Source organism: Cyprinodon tularosa, unplaced genomic scaffold (assembly GCF_016077235.1).
Source record: "Cyprinodon tularosa strain WSP-4 unplaced genomic scaffold, ASM1607723v1 ctg315, whole genome shotgun sequence".
Taxonomy (NCBI): Eukaryota; Metazoa; Chordata; class Actinopteri; order Cyprinodontiformes; family Cyprinodontidae; genus Cyprinodon; species Cyprinodon tularosa.
In genome coordinates this window covers 815585-834063 of record NW_024039025.1, presented here as the reverse complement: position 1 = coordinate 834063, position 18479 = coordinate 815585, and the positions used below count along the sequence as shown (strand labels likewise).

At 37.7% G+C, this 18479-nt stretch overlaps 2 protein-coding genes across 6 annotated transcripts; both read right to left on the bottom strand.

Annotated features, from left to right (window-relative positions):
• Window positions 1-309: 309 nt before the first annotated feature.
• On the bottom strand, window positions 310-6054 carry fam167ab (family with sequence similarity 167 member Ab). 2 transcript variants are annotated; one of them, XM_038292672.1, is made up of 3 exons: window positions 5948-6054; window positions 2390-2765; window positions 310-802 (listed from the first exon to the last, which is right to left on the bottom strand). In XM_038292672.1, exons 2-3 carry the CDS (start codon window positions 2756-2758, stop codon window positions 539-541), a joined length of 633 nt encoding a protein of 210 aa, XP_038148600.1. In that variant the 5' UTR covers window positions 2759-2765; window positions 5948-6054; the 3' UTR covers window positions 310-538. The 2 variants fall into 2 exon arrangements, with proteins under 2 accessions (XP_038148600.1, XP_038148601.1); XM_038292673.1 differs by having other exon boundaries at window positions 2390-2762.
• A 154-nt stretch (window positions 6055-6208) lies between these two features.
• lca5 (lebercilin LCA5) lies at window positions 6209-14781 on the bottom strand. 4 transcript variants are annotated; one of them, XM_038292671.1, is made up of 10 exons: window positions 14723-14781; window positions 13993-14072; window positions 11060-11457; window positions 10424-10665; window positions 9962-10267; window positions 8694-8831; window positions 8498-8594; window positions 8276-8403; window positions 7994-8177; window positions 6209-7898 (listed from the first exon to the last, which is right to left on the bottom strand). In XM_038292671.1, the coding sequence occupies exons 2-10, from the start codon at window positions 13995-13997 to the stop codon at window positions 7075-7077; spliced, it is 2322 nt and encodes a 773-aa protein (XP_038148599.1). In that variant the 5' UTR covers window positions 13998-14072; window positions 14723-14781; the 3' UTR covers window positions 6209-7074. The 4 variants fall into 4 exon arrangements, with proteins under 4 accessions (XP_038148599.1, XP_038148596.1, XP_038148597.1 ...); XM_038292668.1 differs by having other exon boundaries at window positions 14447-14776; XM_038292669.1 differs by having other exon boundaries at window positions 13993-14075; window positions 14458-14776.
• Window positions 14782-18479: the final 3698 nt, after the last annotated feature.

The window sequence follows — 18479 nt, the reverse complement described above, 5'->3', positions numbered from 1 at the left end:
TCAATTCCATTTGCACAACAGCATGCGAAATAGATTATAAAGCAATGTTGCTTCCTAAGTGGACAGTTGGATTTCACTGAAGTTTGATTATTTATATCGAGTTATATCCTGTTGTTTATGTGTTCCTTTTATTTTTTTTAGCAGTGTAGTTTCGAATAATTTGCTGCTGGGAAGTGAACCTTTTGCAATATTTAACCAGGTTTCTTCTTGTTTCATTGTGCAATGAGCTCAACCCACCTTCCCGTTAACTCTAGCAAGCTTACCTGTCCCTATTGAAGAAAGCACAATGTTGCCACCACTTTGATTGACAGCAGATAAAGTTTATTAAGGTTCATATTGCATATTACTTTTTTTTCTATTTGAATACGCAAAAAAATAGGCGCTTCTATACATCTCTGTGCTTTAACACATTTGCAAGGACTTTGACACTATACATTTTTATTTAACTTTTGTCGTATTTTCTTGTTACACAAAACAAGCTTGGTCCCATAGAGATTTTCAATGATTACTTTTAGTTTTTTGTTGCAAAAAGCTCCTGCTAGCACAGCGAGAACCTTCTAGCGTTAATGTTCATCTTAGTGACCCCCATGAGTCTCAGTGGGGCTGAGAGCCCAAGTCCTGGGGTGATGGGGCACTCGCACAGCAGGTCGGACAGCTCGTCCTTTTCTTCAAGGCTGAGGGTGGCGTCGTTGAGCATGCGGCGATGCAGGTGACACGTCTGCTCGATCTTCAGCATGTTAATGTCACTCCGGAGTCGAATCAGTTGTCTAGCCAACTGCTGGTCCTGCGAGCGCATATCTGTCTGCAAAGGAAAAGAAGAAAAGTGAAAATGGAATCAGAAACTTAAAAAGACTGAAAGCTGTTTTTTTTTTTTTGTATGGACAGAACCGTGTATTAAAGGAATAGTACACCCAAAACATGATTAGCCTTCATTTTCTACTCACCCCCATGCTGAACAACACTCTGGAGTACTTTTTTGATATCTCAAATGCATCTGGAGATCTGGGAGGCTTCTTGCTGTCTGCTGACATTCAAATAATGGAGGTCTATGGTGACCGAGACAGAAAGGTCCATAAAAGTCCACAAAAACGTGTCAATATTCCTCCATACTGGTCGTCCAATGTATTCCAAGTGTCCTGAGTGGGTAGCATCCAGAATTTACTCGAAACGAAGTCATTTAGAATGTTTTTAGAGCATAAACAGTAGTGTATAGGATTTCCTGAAAGCGCGCACCTGCGCGCTCACGACGCTACGGAAGCCGGCAGACCAAGCCAGATGAAAGTGCGCATTCAGCGTCTGCTCTGCCAATAATGCAAGCGTAGAAGAAGAAATGTGCTGTTTACCTGTGCAAAGAAAGAAACAACGAAAGAAAAATGTCTGAGGACTCCAGTGTTGAGGAAGAGCATGAGTTCTTTGCCGAGCTGAATGCGCTGGTTTGGTCTGCCTGCTTCCGTAGCGTCGTGAGCGCGCATGTGCGCGCTTTCAGGAAATCCTATACACTACTGTTTATGCTCTAAAAACATTCTAAATGACTTCGTTTCGAGTAAATTCTGGATGCTACCCACTCAGGACACTTGGAATACATTGGAAGAGCAGTATGGAGGAATATTGACACGTTTTTTGTGGACTTTTATGGACCTTTCTGTCTCGGTCACCATAGACCTCCATTATTTGAACGTCAGCAGACAGCAAGAAGCCTCCCAGATCTCCAGATGCATTTGAGATATCAAAAAAGTACTCCAGGGTGTTGTTCAGCATGGGGGTGAGTAGAAAATGAAGGCTAATCATGTTTTGGGTGTACTATTCCTTTAAACCATTTTAAAGAGTTCAAACCTTCCTCTAAAGCACATTTATACTACTGACTAAAGCATCACATGTTTATTGTTTATATTGCCTCTATGACCGCAGGCCTAAGTGTGTGGTCCTTATTGTGTAGCAGAACTTAAAAGGAAAATGCACAGTGGGATATCCACAAACAAACTTCTTTTCTTTGTCCATTCCCTATGTTTGCACAAAGATCGCAATCATCCGAGGTTTATAATGTGCATTATGTTTATGGCCTCATACTGTGCAAGTCCACCTCCATTAGAGACTATTATTTTTGCTGGTTCCAAGCTCATAAGCCATGGCTGAATGTGCAGAGTAATTGAGCAGAGTGAAGATGGTGACACTTGCAGAAAATCTGTGTAACTCTATTGTGGGATTCGCTCACACTGTCTAGCATGAATGGGTATCTTCTAGTCACTAATTGGACAGCGTGAGGTTTGTGAAACACTAATTGGCTGAGCAGCAAAAAGATGTTTAGTTGAAACTAAAATGTTGCAAAATAGCATTTTTGAAACGTAGAACAAAAACAAATATGTCTAAAATGCCTGATGACGGGTCTCACCAGCTCTCTCCTGAGCCAAGCGAGAGCTTCGTCGATGCTTTTAAACCCCTTCAGCCCACCCGAGGCCTGCTTTTGCTGACTTTTTTCTGTGTCAGCTGCAGTCTCAATGTACGTGACTGGTTCCCCTTCGTGCTCCTTCTGAAGCCGGTATTTTCCAGTCGGTGACTCTTTAAAGTTTTCTGCGTCCAGTCGGGCCTTCCACTCCAAATAAGAAGGCCTCCTAGTCTCCAGTCTTAATTTTTCAGTCAAAGCCTTTAACGTCATTAGATGGTCATCCCCAAGAATGTCCACACTGTTCCCACAGTTTGCTTCCTCCAGAACACAGGGTGTATTTACCATGATCTCTGGAGATGATCCTGCATCCATCATCAGACTGCTGAATGCAAAAAGAATAACTGTTAAAAACAAAACCCTACCATTTACAATTATGCAGTTGTTATATTACATGGATAACATTTACTCTAAAAAAACATTGGCAAAGAGCTGGAGATAATCAACCTAACATGTACCACATAGTTAACAACGGCAATAAACTAAGGCAGAGCGCAGTGAAGGAACAGCTGTCACAATTTTTATTTCACAGAAGCAAAACGTCTCCATAGCAACCATCTTAAAATGTATCATCTTTTTCTACGTTCTGTCTTCGTTGTTTATTGCATCAACCAGTCTTATCAGGTTACTGAGAAGTAGGCCTCTATGGCTGGTGGCCTCATGCTGTTGTCATGGATGTCCTATATTACTATGTATAAAAGACAGGAGCACAAAATAAAACCTTTTTGCCTTATTTAAGATGTTTTAATTGCCAAACAACTTCCAAACTACCAAAATTTCGTAACAAAACATGAATTTTTTTTTATTTGCAGCTAAAAACTAGTGTCTAGAAATACAATTTAAGTGTGTTCCATGGCTCGAATAGTGTAGATTTAATTTATTTAAACTAAAAGGGCACCACATGGTTTAATAAAACCCATTATAATTCATTAGTTAAAAAAAGGCTGAGCTAACTAACCAAAAAGAAAACTCTCATCTGAAGTGTCCTGGTCATGATGTTAAAAGCTAAAGTGCAACACTATGAGGACAAGATACAGGGTTATCAAAGATCTGAGATTAAATTATACAAAATCTAACACACTAACACAACAGCACATTACAGCCAAGATCATAAAAAAAATACAAATATGTAGTACAACACAACAGATATAATTTTGTTTAGAGTTGTCAGGTGTTACAGTCAACAATACCTTTTTTTTATGTTTAGTGAAAGTCTTATATGTTGTTAACCAGATATGAATCTGGTTTTCTTAAACTCATTCTTCTGAAGTTGGTGGAATTTTTCAAATTCACCATCATCACCAAATCATAAACCCTAAAGACATATAGAAGTACAGAATAAAGTCTTCTCGTTGGCTCTTTTGGAGAAATAAGTAAATGTCATATTTAGGCAACAAAATGCTGCAGAATAACAGAGTTCAACAAATCACAATGAAATCAAGTTTATCTGTAATGATACATTTAGATATTAGTTCTAGAAGTGTTATACTGAAATGTACCTATTAGCACTTACACAGAATCCTATATAATAGAGATAAGTAAGGTTAGGGGCAAATTTAACAGAAAGGTTCAATGTACATGATGAAATTTAATCTCGATTTTAAAGTTCAAGTGCAGTTAGTTGAATCCTATTGACGCTTAAAACACAATATCATCTTTGTACTAAAAATATTTTAATGTGACACTTGAAGATTAAAAAAGGCAGCCTACCAATGCGAGTTTAGAGCCCTAGACATTAGAAGTCAGATTAATTACCAGTTCTTTTTCATAGAGTAAGCTATACCCTTAAAGCATCAACACAAGAGAGTACTACTGCTAGGTGCTAAAAAGCAACAAAACAGAAATTTTAATTTTTAGTTTTAAAGCAGACATATATCTTGACAGCAAGAACTAAATGACATAAAAACTTTACTCCTAGTGCTCGACCAATGTCTGTTTACTGTAGCATAACATTGTTTTTGCCAGTAAAACATACAGGGGAACAAAACGGACGTTTAAAAACAGTGTAGCTGACATGTCCCCCCTGCCAACCCCCCCAGAAAAAAACGTAATGGCTGTGACTGCTAACCAATGAGTTGATTTGAATTTTGAACAGAAAGGAGTTGAATGCAAAATGGCAAATAAAATAGTTCACTGCTTTCTACATACAAAAACAAAAGCACTTTAAGATAGATTTGGAAATCATGGTTAAGAGATTTTTTAAAGAAATTAAATCCAACTGCCTGAAATACTTGATTGAATTCTGAATATCTATTTGCTATTTTAAGTTTTATTTTAAATACATTCATTTTCTATCACGCTTATCGAAAGGTGGGTCACAAGGGGTGCTGGTGCCTATCTCAAGATGTCTACAGGTGAGAGGCACCCTGGACAGGTCACCAGTCTATCACAGGGCAACACAGAAACAAACAGGACAAACAACCATTCACACACAAACTTATGTTTTTGGACTGTGGGAGGAAGCCGGAGTACCCGGAGAGAACCCACACATACTCAGGGAGAACATGCAAACTCCATGCAGAAAGAGCCAAGCTGGGAATCGAACCCAGATTTTCTAGCTGCGAGGCGGCAGTGCTACCCAATGCGACACTGAACAGCACAGAAAGAAATCAAATCTGTAGATCCGCAGAAAAAAATACCCCTGAACACTGTTGTTCCATATGCCCAATCCAGCCACCAGATTTCCTCCCGTTTTAAACTTCACTCCCCATATCATTAAACATGCTTTGTGGAATCTGGATTAAGCCGCTTGTAAAATCTGTCTCCCTTATTTGGAACATAACAATCATGTCTACATAAACACTGCCAGAACCAAATCAGGCTTTAGTGTTATGCTTTTCAACAACCTGCCTGTCATTATGTCCTAGAGAGGTTTCAGATTTCAGGTTATACAGCATATGCGAACATGAGCAGAGTTTTTAGAAATTTCAAGTCAAGCAAGCTCTAGAAAGGTCAGTGCTGACAGTATTCATTAGAGTATACTGTGTTTATATCATTCTTAAGAAGGACACTTAGACTATCCACCTTTATTCATACATGTTACAGGTATTTTGTTACCGGTACATTTATTGTGCAGAAAGTGGTTCATAGAATATATATATATATTTGTTGAGATAGATATTTTAAATATTGCTTGTACTTTTACAATGTCCATAAAAAGACATTGGATAAAAAAAAACACAGTCTTAATATTTGCTGTAAGTCTACAAATATTACATTTTAATTTGAAAATAAAAAATGAGTTATAACAGCTGATGCAAACAGAAAACACAGATAACACTGCAACACAAACCATTGAACTTAACAGGTATCGTTTAAATGTTGGTTTACTCTTAAGTGCGGCAATAAAATAATTAGAAAATGCAATTGTTTTGTATAGGCTTTTTTTTTTATAGTAAGACACATTTGAATCAGAAATTGCTTTTGACAGAGAAAGGTTGCTCTTAAAACCTATTTTTGACAGCACAATTAGAGATGAAACAATATTACGAAAAGATCAGATGTTACCTTGTTAAAAACTGCGAAAAGCCGCTCTCAACTAGTCATCTTTCAACCTGTTCGCCCTGCAGCTCAGGGTGCAGCTGAAGCTGAAGCTACCGGAGGAGGGGCGGGGCTAGTTGCGTCAGGCCGTGGTTGCCTAGAGACGCTCCAGACACGCAGCGGACATCCCGCTTTGTTGACATTACAAGAGCGCCACAGTGTGATTAACAAAAAAAAAAAAAAGAACTACAATAGCATTTTAAAGTAAAATAAAAAATACCAATCATGCATTTGTTTAGGATTTTTAATATATAATAAAATCTACAAGAATAAATAATTTCACAAAACAATTGCCATATATAAATACTTGAAGATGCATATAAATTAAATAAAAATCCAAAAACAGTTTTAAATGTTTAAATTTGTGCGCAATGTATACATTTCAATTTTATTTTGAAATATGTCAACCGAAAGGATTGCACATTTAACATGAGCAGAGGGTGAAAATGTAACATTTAGCCAACAGGTTAATTAACATCTGACATGCTTTGGGTGCATGAGACAATAGTAGGTGAACTAACAAGCTGATGAATAACTAAAACATGTGAAGTTTAATGCTCACCGTCAGTGCTGGGCTTTAGAATTAGTGCAGGAGAAAAGGCCATAAGCCATCAACTTTCTCAACATATTTTTGCTACAGGTGGGTATATAACACCCATACCAAAATATTTACAGATAATGTGCACTCTGAACAAACTGATTGTCTAATAAATTCATTAACAAAAGTTAAAGCACAAGTTGAGGTTTTCCTTTGATTCTTCAATCAGGTCCACCAGTGGGAGTGGTACACAACAGATTTATCTGGTTGCCAAGATAAATAAATGTCTTGAAAAATAAAGTCAGAGAATGTGCAGAATAGAATGAACTGAATAAGTAATTTGTTATTATACTTCACTATTAATTGCCTACTCTGACACAAAGTCAGAAAATAAACTCAGTTCAAGCTGACAGATCGATTCTGGCCTTGTTCAACCAGAAAAATCCCTTGTCCACCATTTACAGAAAAAACATAACAATCCTCCCACTCATTTACAGAGTTATATCCTGCCTGACAGTTACAGAATGCTTTCACTGACTATTATCACAACATTTATTTATAAAGCCAGTTCCTCTATGTCATCATCATATGATGGGATTGCACGGACAGCGGGTTTGCTGTCAGTTACATGTAGAACATTGTTGTCCATCATGTAGGATGCTGTAGGTGTGGAAGAACCCGAGCTGAGGCGATGCAGTCCTTCCCGTCTTGAACGAACCCCGTTTGTTACCGAAGGGCTATTGAGTACCTCCATTTTATTAGAACCTAAACTGCTACCAGCCGGCGAGGCCTGAGCACCGAACAGCTGCTGCATAAGACTTGCCTTTTTGTCTTTCTCTTCTCTCTTTTCTGTCTCCTTCTCTGTTACCACCCCTCCAAGATTAAAAATCCCTATGGCTTCTAGTGTAGGTTTATTGGTTTCTTTAGGTGGTGCTGTTGAGAAGCCAGATGGAATCCGGGATGTTGAATGTCCAAATGAAGGTGCGTATCTTCCGAATGCCAAGTCATCACTGGAGGTTTGGGACCGCAACACTCTCCTTCCCAGAACCCCGGAAGAGTTATGGTTTCTCTCCTCAGGTGGATGTGGAGTGGGAAGGTTATTTACAACCTTTTTTGAATCGGAAAGAAATGACTCAAAAAACATGGAGTCCTGGGCTCCCTGGTTTTGACGATCTATTTCTCGCATCCTAGCTAGCAGCTGCTCTTTTTTTCGCCGGGCTTCTTCTGCCGCTTCCTGGCTGGGCGTGGATTCCTTGTTCAATCGGGCCACCGTCTCCTGAACGCGGCCATGCTTCCAGTAAATGTCGTCTTCGTTCTGGCTGAACAGGGAATCTGACTTCCTTATTTCTCCCTTCTCCTCATTCTTTCTTTTCTCTTTTTCTGCAGATGTATGGTGTCAGATTAAAATGAAAGTCATGACTGAGTATTTCATATAGAATATGTAAAGACAAGAGCAATGAAGAGTTTCTTCTTACCATTTTTTAATGTGTTTGGCTTCTCTTCAAGCGCCCCCAGCCCAGAGTCAAGTCCTTCTCGCTGCTGTGTCTCTTGCTCTGTCTCATTCACCAAATGATCTTTATGTCTTTCTCTCTTCTTCTGTTGATCCCTTTTATGAGCCTCCTTATCGGCCTCTGCTGTTCCGTCTGCTCTGTCGAGCTCCTGGATGAAATCATTTCAGAAACAGAAAGTGAGGCATGAATTCAACCAAGCAGCCGCGCTCATAGAGTTAACCCGACAGCAAAGGATGAACCAGGCACCTTAAGAGAGAGGTACTCGTCAGCTGCCTGCCCGATGTACTCATTAATGGCGGGGGGTGGTGAGGGGAAATCTGGACTTGACATCGTGTCCTCAGTTTGTACGGCCTTGGTGCTGTTCCTGCTGAGGACTGCAACAAAAAATAAAATGTAATAACGGACGTATTGAAAAGAAAATCCATTATAAAGCATCCCTGTTTGTCTCTCTCTCGTAGAATGACTTACGTTTCCGCTTTGCACTGATGTCAGTGTCTTTCTGAGATGTTGGTTTTACCATACGGTTGGAGTAAATATTCTTAGCATCTAGCTCCCTTTCCTTTTCCTGTTCAAAGGGATGAAAGAAATATCCTACTGTACAAAAAGCAACAAATATTTGCTCACAGTCTTCAGGGCAGCTTAGGGGCTTATTTGAATTTTGTACCTTGAGTTTTTTGGTCAGTTGGTCCAGCTCCTCCAACAGACTCTTAACCTCCTCCTGAGAACTGATAGTCTTCTTCTTCTCAGCAGCAAGCTGTCTCTGAAAACTGTTGTTGCTCAGCTCAATGCTACGCTCCAAGTCCTTCAAATACACATAAACACACACACACCTTTATACAACCACCTCACCAAAGGATTTAAGGCGACATTAACAATGATTCAATAGGAAAATACAGCAGTTGCAGTATTTATGCATTATAACCCTATTTAAGTTCTGTGGCTTTACAGTCAAAATGTTTTGGTTCTCCTGGGAGTGGAAAGGAAAGGACCCATGAGAATTGGGGCATGCATTTGTATTGACCCTCCTAAACTCTGAAAGCCATATAAAACCAAGAGAGAATAAAGCAAAGAAGGACTCTGGATGTTTATGTTAACTTTGGAGGAGCAGTGGAGATTCGTAGCTCAGGTGGAAGAATCTGTTCATAGGACAGCTACTAGTCCTGCATTGCTCTGACATGGGAGTTGGCTCAGAGCTCATCTGCCTGGCTGTTTGTTTCCTGGATGAAGCTGTTTCCTGCCTTTTACAGTTTCTGTTTGTATCTCATCTTCTGTCTCCTTGAACCCCAGCCGGCCTCAGCAGATGGCCTCTCACACTGAGCCTGGTTCTGCTGGAGGTTTCTACCTGTTAAAAGGGAGTCTTTCCTCTCCACTGTCGCTACAAGCATGCTTAGTGTGAGGGATTGCATTTGAGTCAATGAGTCGATGCAATCAACTGGTTTTCCTTGGATAGAAAACTTTGAATCAATATGACTGTATGATCTTATGAACTGTAAAGTGCTTTGAGATGACGTGTTGCGAATTGGCGCTATAGAAATAAACTGAATTGAATTGAAGAGAACCAATTGGGTCTAATAAGAATGGCAAGAGCAAAGTCGTAATAAAGAAGGCCGTAAGAAGAGGCAATGTTTTGGGTTTGCAACAAGCCATGCACTGTTAAACACAATGTTGTACATCCAGGGCTGTTTGATATGAGCAACAGCAACAGTATTGGAAAACATGAGGGGAAAAAAACTAAAAAAAAAAAATCTGTTGTCTTTCATTTTATATATTTTTTTTTTCCACTTTAAATCTGAAAAACAGATTAGGTTTCCTCTCTTGTAAGAACATGTGGAAAAGGTCAAGGGGTTTGTGTAGTGTTTGTGAAACTGTAAAAAAGTTACAATACTTCATTATTAATAAAACTTAAAAAATCTCCCTCCTTGATGAATTTACCTTAACCCTACGTTGTGCCTCTTGAGCCCGAGTTTTCTCTTCTTCAAGACTACGGCTTAGCTCATCTCTGGTCCCTAATTCTTGCTGATCTACTAGCTTCTTCAGCCGAGTCATAGCAGCTTGATTCCTTTGCAACTGCTCCTCAGTCTCCTTTAACCTACGCTCAGCTTTCCGTTCCCGCTCTTGTGTGCGCCGCAGTCTTTCACGCAGCACTTGCATCTCATTGGAGTGGCGCGCCAGGAGCTGGGAAATCTCACTTTCTGTGTCGTCATAGCGTTGCAGGGCTTTCTCCTGACGCACCTGAAGCTTTAGTTAGAGAAAGAATATTAAGAGAGGAACCTTCATATGAAATGATATTATTATTATTAGTGTTGATTGACACTGTGAGGAGCTGCCTTATTTTTGAATGAAAGGATTTAATCAGGACAAAACCCCTTTAATAGGAACCCGGTTTCGATTTACCTGTCTGAGAACTCTATTTTCCTTCTTCAGTTCATCATTTTGCTGCTGTAGTTCAGCAAGGGAGTTGCGCAATTCATTGATCTTCAGTAAACGGGCTGACAGCATTCTCTTGGTCACCAGATCCAAGTCTTTATGCGGTGTTGACTCCTTGCTTATTGACCGATTTCCCTTTCGGTGCTGCTGTGTGACATTAAGGCCACCAGGTCGCTGGAGCCGATTTGCACTCCAGCGTCCAACCCCACCTAAAAAATAAAGATGGTCAACTTTAAAAGCCTGTTAATTATCAGGGTTTCTTTTAAACTTGTAATATGGTATATAAAACCATTATTTTACTACTGAACAACTTATAATAAACTTCATTTCAACTCAATACTGAGGTGTTAAAATTGGGGATTTGCTGCCATCATCTGGACAACATTTTTTCTTTCATTTACTGAGTCTTGCTAATGTACTTAATTCCTTAATGCCAGTTTTTAACCAAAAACAAAATCTATCTTATATTATTATTATGTGATAGAAAAAGTCACCGCCTTTGTTTAATTTATATAACAATAAATGCTCTGGGGGTATGAATACTTTTGCATAATACTCTGATAATATTAAGAGTGACAAGAATTTCTTTCAGATTTCCCATACGTGTTTTGTGGAGGGGACTTCTGGAAATCTGCTTTGCCCGAAAGCCTCTCTGTGGTGTTGGAGATGGAGTGAGAGACCGGGAAAAAGGAGAAAGTGAGCGTTCCGACTGTGTGGCATTCTCGTAGTCCTCAGAATATAATGAGCCTTCGCTTCTCCTTCCCTCTGCATCTGAAATCCGGTCTCGATCTGGATCGGATCTGGTTTCAGCTCTGCCATCCTTCTCTTTGTTACTGGGATTTTTCTCCCGACAGTTTTTTCTGTGCATCTGCATCGATGATGCTCGAGACTCTTTCTTTGTGCTTCGACGGGACTGGCAACTTAGAATCCGGTTGTCCTCAGTGACTTCAGGAGCCTTTTCTGATTCTTCCATGTTGTCTATTTGATAAGGTGTGTTAAAGCTGAAGCGAGAGAACCAAGGTGTGGTTAGAAGCAGTAAAATTACAGCATTAACAAAGTAAGCAGAAGCTTTCGTTCTTAATTAAACACCAGTATAGCGACTTCAATGATTATTTTGCAATAACTAATAAAGAATCTTCCCATTTAGTTTCCTTCCAAGACCCTAACATGCAGACAGAACTGGTTTCCCAGGTGCTTTCAGCATTATGCATCTTGGTCACCGAGCAACTCTGCCCATGTGATTGGAGTTTCCATGAGACCACATTAGGCCTTACCTTAGACAACACTAGTCCCCGATCTGCATCAGTGAGCAATCACAGCTAAATATTAAATCTGTCAATAATTGCATGTAAAAAAATTAGGAGTGTCTTACCATAGATACAAAGAAGGAGATTAGACTACATTATTTTATTGATATCTTAAATCAATATTCCATTGATGCAGAATTGTGCCAACTACATCAAGACTAACAATTAAAATAATACTGTATTGGTCCTTAAGAGGTGAAATAACCTGAGTGACAGCAGAAAAGTAAACAAAAACTGATCTAAATCAGAGTAGAAAAAAAGATATGCAGAAATAATTAAACAGGAAAAAAAATACACATTAATATATATAAAACCTTAATGGAAAAATTTGTACATAATTGTGTGTTTTAAAGTTGTTCAAATTAGGCTATAAACAAGACAATCTGTAGAAAACAACTAAGAGATTTAGATGCTTTAATGTATTTTTTTAGGTTGGGAGCAGTACTGGTTTTTGTTACTTGAAAAGCACACATTATGAGATGCTAAATCATATACGTTTGTGATACAAAAAAACAACAAAGGTTTGACTTAGATAACTTTGTCATTTTGTATAAACAGAGTGTATACAAAACAAAATGTCGTTTAGTACAGCTTTTCAGACAGTAAATGAACTTAAAGTGCAGCAGAGATCAAATGTAAACAGTGTGGGTGAAAAAAAACATGGTGCAAGAAACAATGATATGGAAGTTCAGAGCATTAATTTAAATGGTGCAAATATGCAGTATTTTTGGTTCTGTCTTATCATTGTGATGCAAAGTTTGTGACATGATTTTGAGTTTTTTTCAACAGTTCAGCAGTCTGATGATGGTGGGGAAGAAACTGATGCAGGATCTGCTGGACCTGCGTCGAATGCTGCGAAGCCTCTTTCCAGAGGGCAACATTTTAGTATTTGCTTAGATGCTAGACATGTTAGAGTTTTATATTTCAAGTATTACACATTCCAACTCTAGGAGTCAATATTTTGTGCCAGTGAGAAAGCCTATTAATACTTTTGATGCCTATCCTTTGAAAATGTTTATGAATTAAATAATATTTTAAAGGCCTTATAAAAGTTTGGTTCTCAAAATATAAACTTGCTCAGCATGTAATATTTCGCCACTATATGAATTTTAAAGCTAAATTTTTCGACTATTTCGAAAAATTCTTTGAGATAGGGCCAAGGATACGGGAGGTCCTGCTGGTCTCCGTCTCCATCTCCTGATATGCTCTCGCCTGTGCCCGACCTTTCAGACATTTTGACACCTTTTTATGAGTCCGACATTATTATATGACTCATCCAATTAAACTAGTTTTCACTAGATGTGGATGGCACCAATGATCTGCATTGGATGGCGCACATGACGTGAAATAAATATTTATAACATTAAACCGAAGGCAAGAGTAACAAGTAACATTTGTAATAAAAATGTGAGGAATAAAAAGTACAGGGGCTGCTCAGTGGGTAGCACTGCCACCTTGCAGCAAGAAGGTTGCAGGTTCCCAGCCCAGGGTCTTTCTGCATGGAGTTTGCATGTTCTCCCTTAGCATACGTGGGTTTTCTCCGGGTACTCCGGCTTCCTCCCACAGTCCAAAACATGACTGTTAAGTTCTCTAAATCAGGCATCCCCAACCTCGGTCCTCGAGACTTGCTGTCCTGCAGGTTTTAGAGGTTTCCTTACTCCAGCATAGCTAATTTTAATTGAAAGCTGATTAACAGGCTTTTGGTCTACTGTAATCATTATAATCAGCTGTGCTAAAGCAGGGAAACCTCTAAAACCTGCAGGACAGTTGTCCTTGAGGACCGACTTTGGGGATGCCTGCTCTAAATTTTTCTTAGGTGTGAGTGTGTGTCTCTGTGTTACCCTGCGATGGACCGGCGACCTGTCCAGGGTGGACCCCTGGAGATAGGCACCAGCACCTCTCGTGACCCCCACTTGGGAGTGTCAGAAAATGGATGGATAGACAGTACAAATACTTATGTGAAAATGTAATGAGTAGAAGTCAGAAGTAGAAAGAAAAATAAGAAATGGAGTAAAGAATAGATACCTAAAAACTGTATTTGTACTTTGTTACTTGACATCTCTGGTAAACAGCAATATCAGCATTAATATCAGAGACAATCTAGTTACATCAGAAAGCACGTAATGTTATTCATCAGATCTTTCCTTTTTGAAAAAAAGTGTTAAGTAATGCAATATAACAGATGTAAAACCCTCTACAGTCAACATACAACAGAGATTTTACACTCACCCCATAAGTCATGTCCCAGTGGTCTCTGCTGTTTTCACCTCTTCTCTGCCATCTAGAACAAGCAAACTGGATCTCCAGCTCTGTAAAAAAAAAAAAAAAAAAACATGATCAACATTATCTGCCTCACACAAGCAATTAAATGAATTTCATTGCGTGCTGCGTTATTAGATTATAGTAGTTCGTGTAATTTACAGTTGGATTGTTGTCAGAATCCAAACAGAGTAACAGTAACTAAACAATTTGTTGGCGCCATCTCCATATGGGAAAAGGCCGTCTGTCTGAAGGTACAATAAATCAAATGAATTGCATTTAACAACACATTACTAAGCCTAACGACAGAAGATTAGCATACAGTGCTTGCTGTGGCAGAGCAGCCACAAAACAAACAGCTACATTCAACAGGTAGGCGACAACTGATGTCAGCGTTTACCACTGAAATGCTGATGGTACCCACCTGCGTGTTCGCGTGTTCATATCAAACACCTCTCTACTGTTCTGCTTCGATGAAACTTCATAACTGACCAGATTTTTCGTAATTCTGACGGCTAATGTTAGCTTGGGGTACTAGCAAGCTAGTTTGAGCTTTAGCTGACTTATCCGTCGTTACAAATAAGATATACTAAGTTCTCACCGCTTTCAATGAAAACAAATATTAAGCACCGGGTTTTGCTATATGTTCTCCGCCAACCACCCTCTCTAAAATAGCATCAACAAGCTACCAGAGCGTAACCTTTATCAGTTTCAGCGCAAGCCTCTTTGACGCTGTGCCATGGCAACCGCAGCACTTGTTGCAATATTGTTGATTACCAGAGGAGGCGCTGTTGTTCTTTTAAAAGTTGAAGGCATCTAACATGATTTTCTAGTGTACATACATGGCCTGTTAGGGTTGATTTCTAAGACTTAAGACATTTAATTATATGTTTATCTCTTACAATTTAATAAAAATAATAATAAAAAAATTATAGGTAAAAATAAGACTTTTGAAAAAAACATATAGTTTTATATGCACATGTTGAAGTAATACTTGAGAAAACATCTTTCAGTTCTATTTCAGCATGGAGTCTTCTGTGGTAAGAATCTTTCAGCAATTCGCTGAAACTCGATATTTCCCCATTCTACTTCCCAAAAAAAAAAAAAAAAAAAAAAAAAAAAAAAAAAAATTTAATTCTAACCGATTTTGAGGACACCACATCCTCTTTTGATGTGTTGACCATGGAATCACTGTTATGTTGAAATATTTAGTTTATATTACTTAACTCATTCCATGAAAGTAAAAAAAAAACAAAAAACGATCCACTGGACTTGGTTTCCAAGTTTGAAGACATTTCGCTTCCCATCCAGGAAGCTTTTTCAATTCAAAATGTCAGTATTATACGGAAGAGGATTAGGGCCACTAGAAAAAAAAAAAGTAAACTGATTTTTAAATTTTATTTCAGTTTAACATGGGAAAAAAGTCAGAATTCTGAAATTAAAGTCAGAATTCTGACTTTTTTCTCAGAATTCTGAGATTAAAATCAGAATTCTGACTTTTTTCTCAGAATTCTGACTTTAATCTCAGAATTCTGACTTTTTTCTCAGAATTCTGACTTTTTTTATAGTCAGAATTTAGTCAGAATTCTGAGAAAAAAGTCAGAATTCTGAGATTAAAGTCAGAATTCTGAGAAAAAAGTCAGAATTCTGAGATTAAAGTCAGAATTCTGAGAAAAAAGTCAGAATTCTTAGATTAAAGTCAGAATTCTGAGAAAAAAGTCAGAATTCTGAGATTAAAGTCAGAATTCTGAGAAAAAAGTCAGAATTCTTAGATTAAAGTCAGAATTCTGAGAAAAAAGTCAGAATTCTGAGATTAAAGTCAGAATTCTGAGAAAAAAGTCAGAATTCTGAGATTAAAGTCAGAATTCTGACATTAAAGTCAGAATTCTGACTTTTTTCCCATACTATACTGAAATAAAATTAAAAAAATCAGTTAACTTTTTTTTTTTTCCAGTGGCCCTAATCCTCTTCCGTAGGTATTAGCATTAGGTTAATTGTTTTTTTTTTTTTTTTTACTTTTTTGGAGGACTATGACCTGGATAACCGAGAATCCTCATCAGCATTCCTTAACTCCCCAGGTTTAGTGTTGTTAATTTGGGATCAAAAATGATAAATAGAACAGAATTTAACTTCATTGTGTACATTGTGAAGTACCCCTCTGCATTTAACCCATCCCTTTGGGGAGCAGTGGGCTGCCATTGTGCATTCTGATCTGATCCTATAATAATGGAAACTAGTCAGAGTCAAAACAAATTACAGACACTTTGGTTAAACAGTAGCATGTTATAAATAAACCTTGAGAAAGAATCTGGTTTGTTATGGGAATAAGTATTTTCTTCTATGCAAACAATCCTGACTCAGACATTTTGTGGCCTTGCAGATAAAACAGGCTGAGTAAAAAAAATTTTAGCGAGTAAATAGCATAAATCAATATATGAAATATGAAACCTTCTCAGAGCACAAGTGCGCTGCTCTAACCACAAGGCCAACACCTCCCCTGAAATTATTTGAATCACTCCCACATTTCTCCTCCATAGATAAAAAAAACACTGTTGCATGAAAGTAAACCCAAAACATGATGCTTCCACTGTTATGCCTACACTTCTCGCTGAAGGCATAACATACTTTTAGTACCACGGGCAAAGTGTTGTTTTATTATTTTCATGTGGACTGTGGAAGTTCCAGTTTGGTTTCATCACACCCTAACATGCTGTCAGATAATTTTCCTATTAAGAGCAAGGATACTACTTAAAACCTGTGTGTCTTCCAACACTCCACATTTCTCCCTTTCTTTATGGAATTCTATCAAACAATGTGCCTTTTCTTTCTCCTAACCACTTTTTTGCTATTATTCCCTCATTTGCTCCTCTATAAAACTTTTTACTTCAGACTGACCTTGATGTCAATGTTAAATAAAATGTGTCTAGAAGCTTCTTTTAGCTACCTTATTGGCCATATCACTTTCTCTAATATGATCAGGTATCCTTGTCAATGCAATAATTAATCTAGATAATGTTTGCTGTATTTTCATCAAGATGCTCTGGTTTCTGAACAATTGTTTTTGATACTGGAATCTGATTACACTATTTATCTTAATGGCAGATTATCTTTGATCTACTGAAAAGCAAGTCATGTTGCTGCCATAACCCGATAAAATATAACTTCTTCCCTACTTTCTTTTCAAACTCATGAATAATGTATGCTACCCTTAATCTGATAGTTTTCAGCACCTGTATATATTATTAATGTATTCTAAAACTGTATCTTATTCTGAGAGATCTTTACTTATTTTCTTATTTTCTAATAACCCCTGATCAACTAATGGCTCTGTAAGTAACAATGGACTTTTGATTGACAAAAGTGCAGCTGGGTTGATTTTTTTTTTTAATTATCGAGCTGAATTTCTGCAGTTTTGTGATTTATCTCCCAAACCAAAACTTTTTTTGTTTCTTGCCTTTTTTTGTATTTTTCTCAGTACATTATAAGCATCTCTTGTGCTGGATGGCTTTGTTCGAAAACCGCCTCTTTGCTCTTTACATGCAGTCAGAATAAAGGCAATCCTTACAAAATACATTGAATAAAATCAAATAAAGAATTTATCAAGCAAACAAAATTACAAAAATGATTGAAATATAACTAATGATTTTTTTTAAAGCTCTATTAGAGAATTTTTGTACTACAAGAAGCTATAAGTACAATTTCCAATGAACAATCGCCAGGGGTTTGAACAAAAAAAGTAATAAATAAAAAAATAACTGTATAAACATACATATAGTAAACTGATTGAGTAAAGCTAGACATAGAAGATATAGAAGCATATAAGGGCGTTACATAAAAATTTTTCATCTGAAAAGAGAATAAATTCTATACTTATTATATTTTCATGTTAGTATATTGATGTGTATAATTAACCACAAAAAAAAAAAAAGGTTTTGAATATTCCACTTGAGAGTATTACTGTTGCCACCATCTACGGAAGAGGATTAGGGCCACTAAAAATTTTTTTTAATTTTATTTCAGTATATTATGAGAAAAAAGTAATGATTCTGACTTTAATCTCAGAATTCTGACTTTTTTCCTCTGAATTCTGACTTTAATCTCAGAATTCTGACTTTTTTTCCTCTGAATTCTGACATTAATCTCAGAATTCTGACTTTAATTTCGGAATTCTGACTTTTTTCTCAGAATTCTAAAATTTAAGTCAGAATTCTGAGAATCTCAGAATTTTGGATCTTAACGTAGATGGGCACTATGAAGGAAGAGATGTGGGAGCACTCAGCTTCACTGACAAAGATGTGAGTTTTTTGGGTGTGTGTGTGTGGGGGGGGGGGTGGGGTGGGGGGGGAGGGGGGGGATGTCAATATCTACATTTGATTTATTAAAAATGCTTAACAACAGCAGTAACTCCAATAACAAATGATCATTTTATTCAAAATGTATTTATTAAAAATGCTTAA

Coding starts and splice junctions, on each gene's coding strand:
- fam167ab (XM_038292672.1), bottom strand. CDS start 2,758: ATGATGGATGCAGGATCATCTCCAGAGATCATGGTAAATACACCCTGT. Junction 803..2,389: donor CTTGGCTCAGGAGAGAGCTG/GTGAGACCCGTC, acceptor TTTCCTTTGCAG/ACAGATATGCGCTCGCAGGA.
- lca5 (XM_038292671.1), bottom strand. Junction 8,178..8,275: donor ACGAGTACCTCTCTCTTAAG/GTGCCTGGTTCA, acceptor GATTTCATCCAG/GAGCTCGACAGAGCAGACGG. Junction 7,899..7,993: donor GCCAAACACATTAAAAAATG/GTAAGAAGAAAC, acceptor ATACATCTGCAG/AAAAAGAGAAAAGAAAGAAT.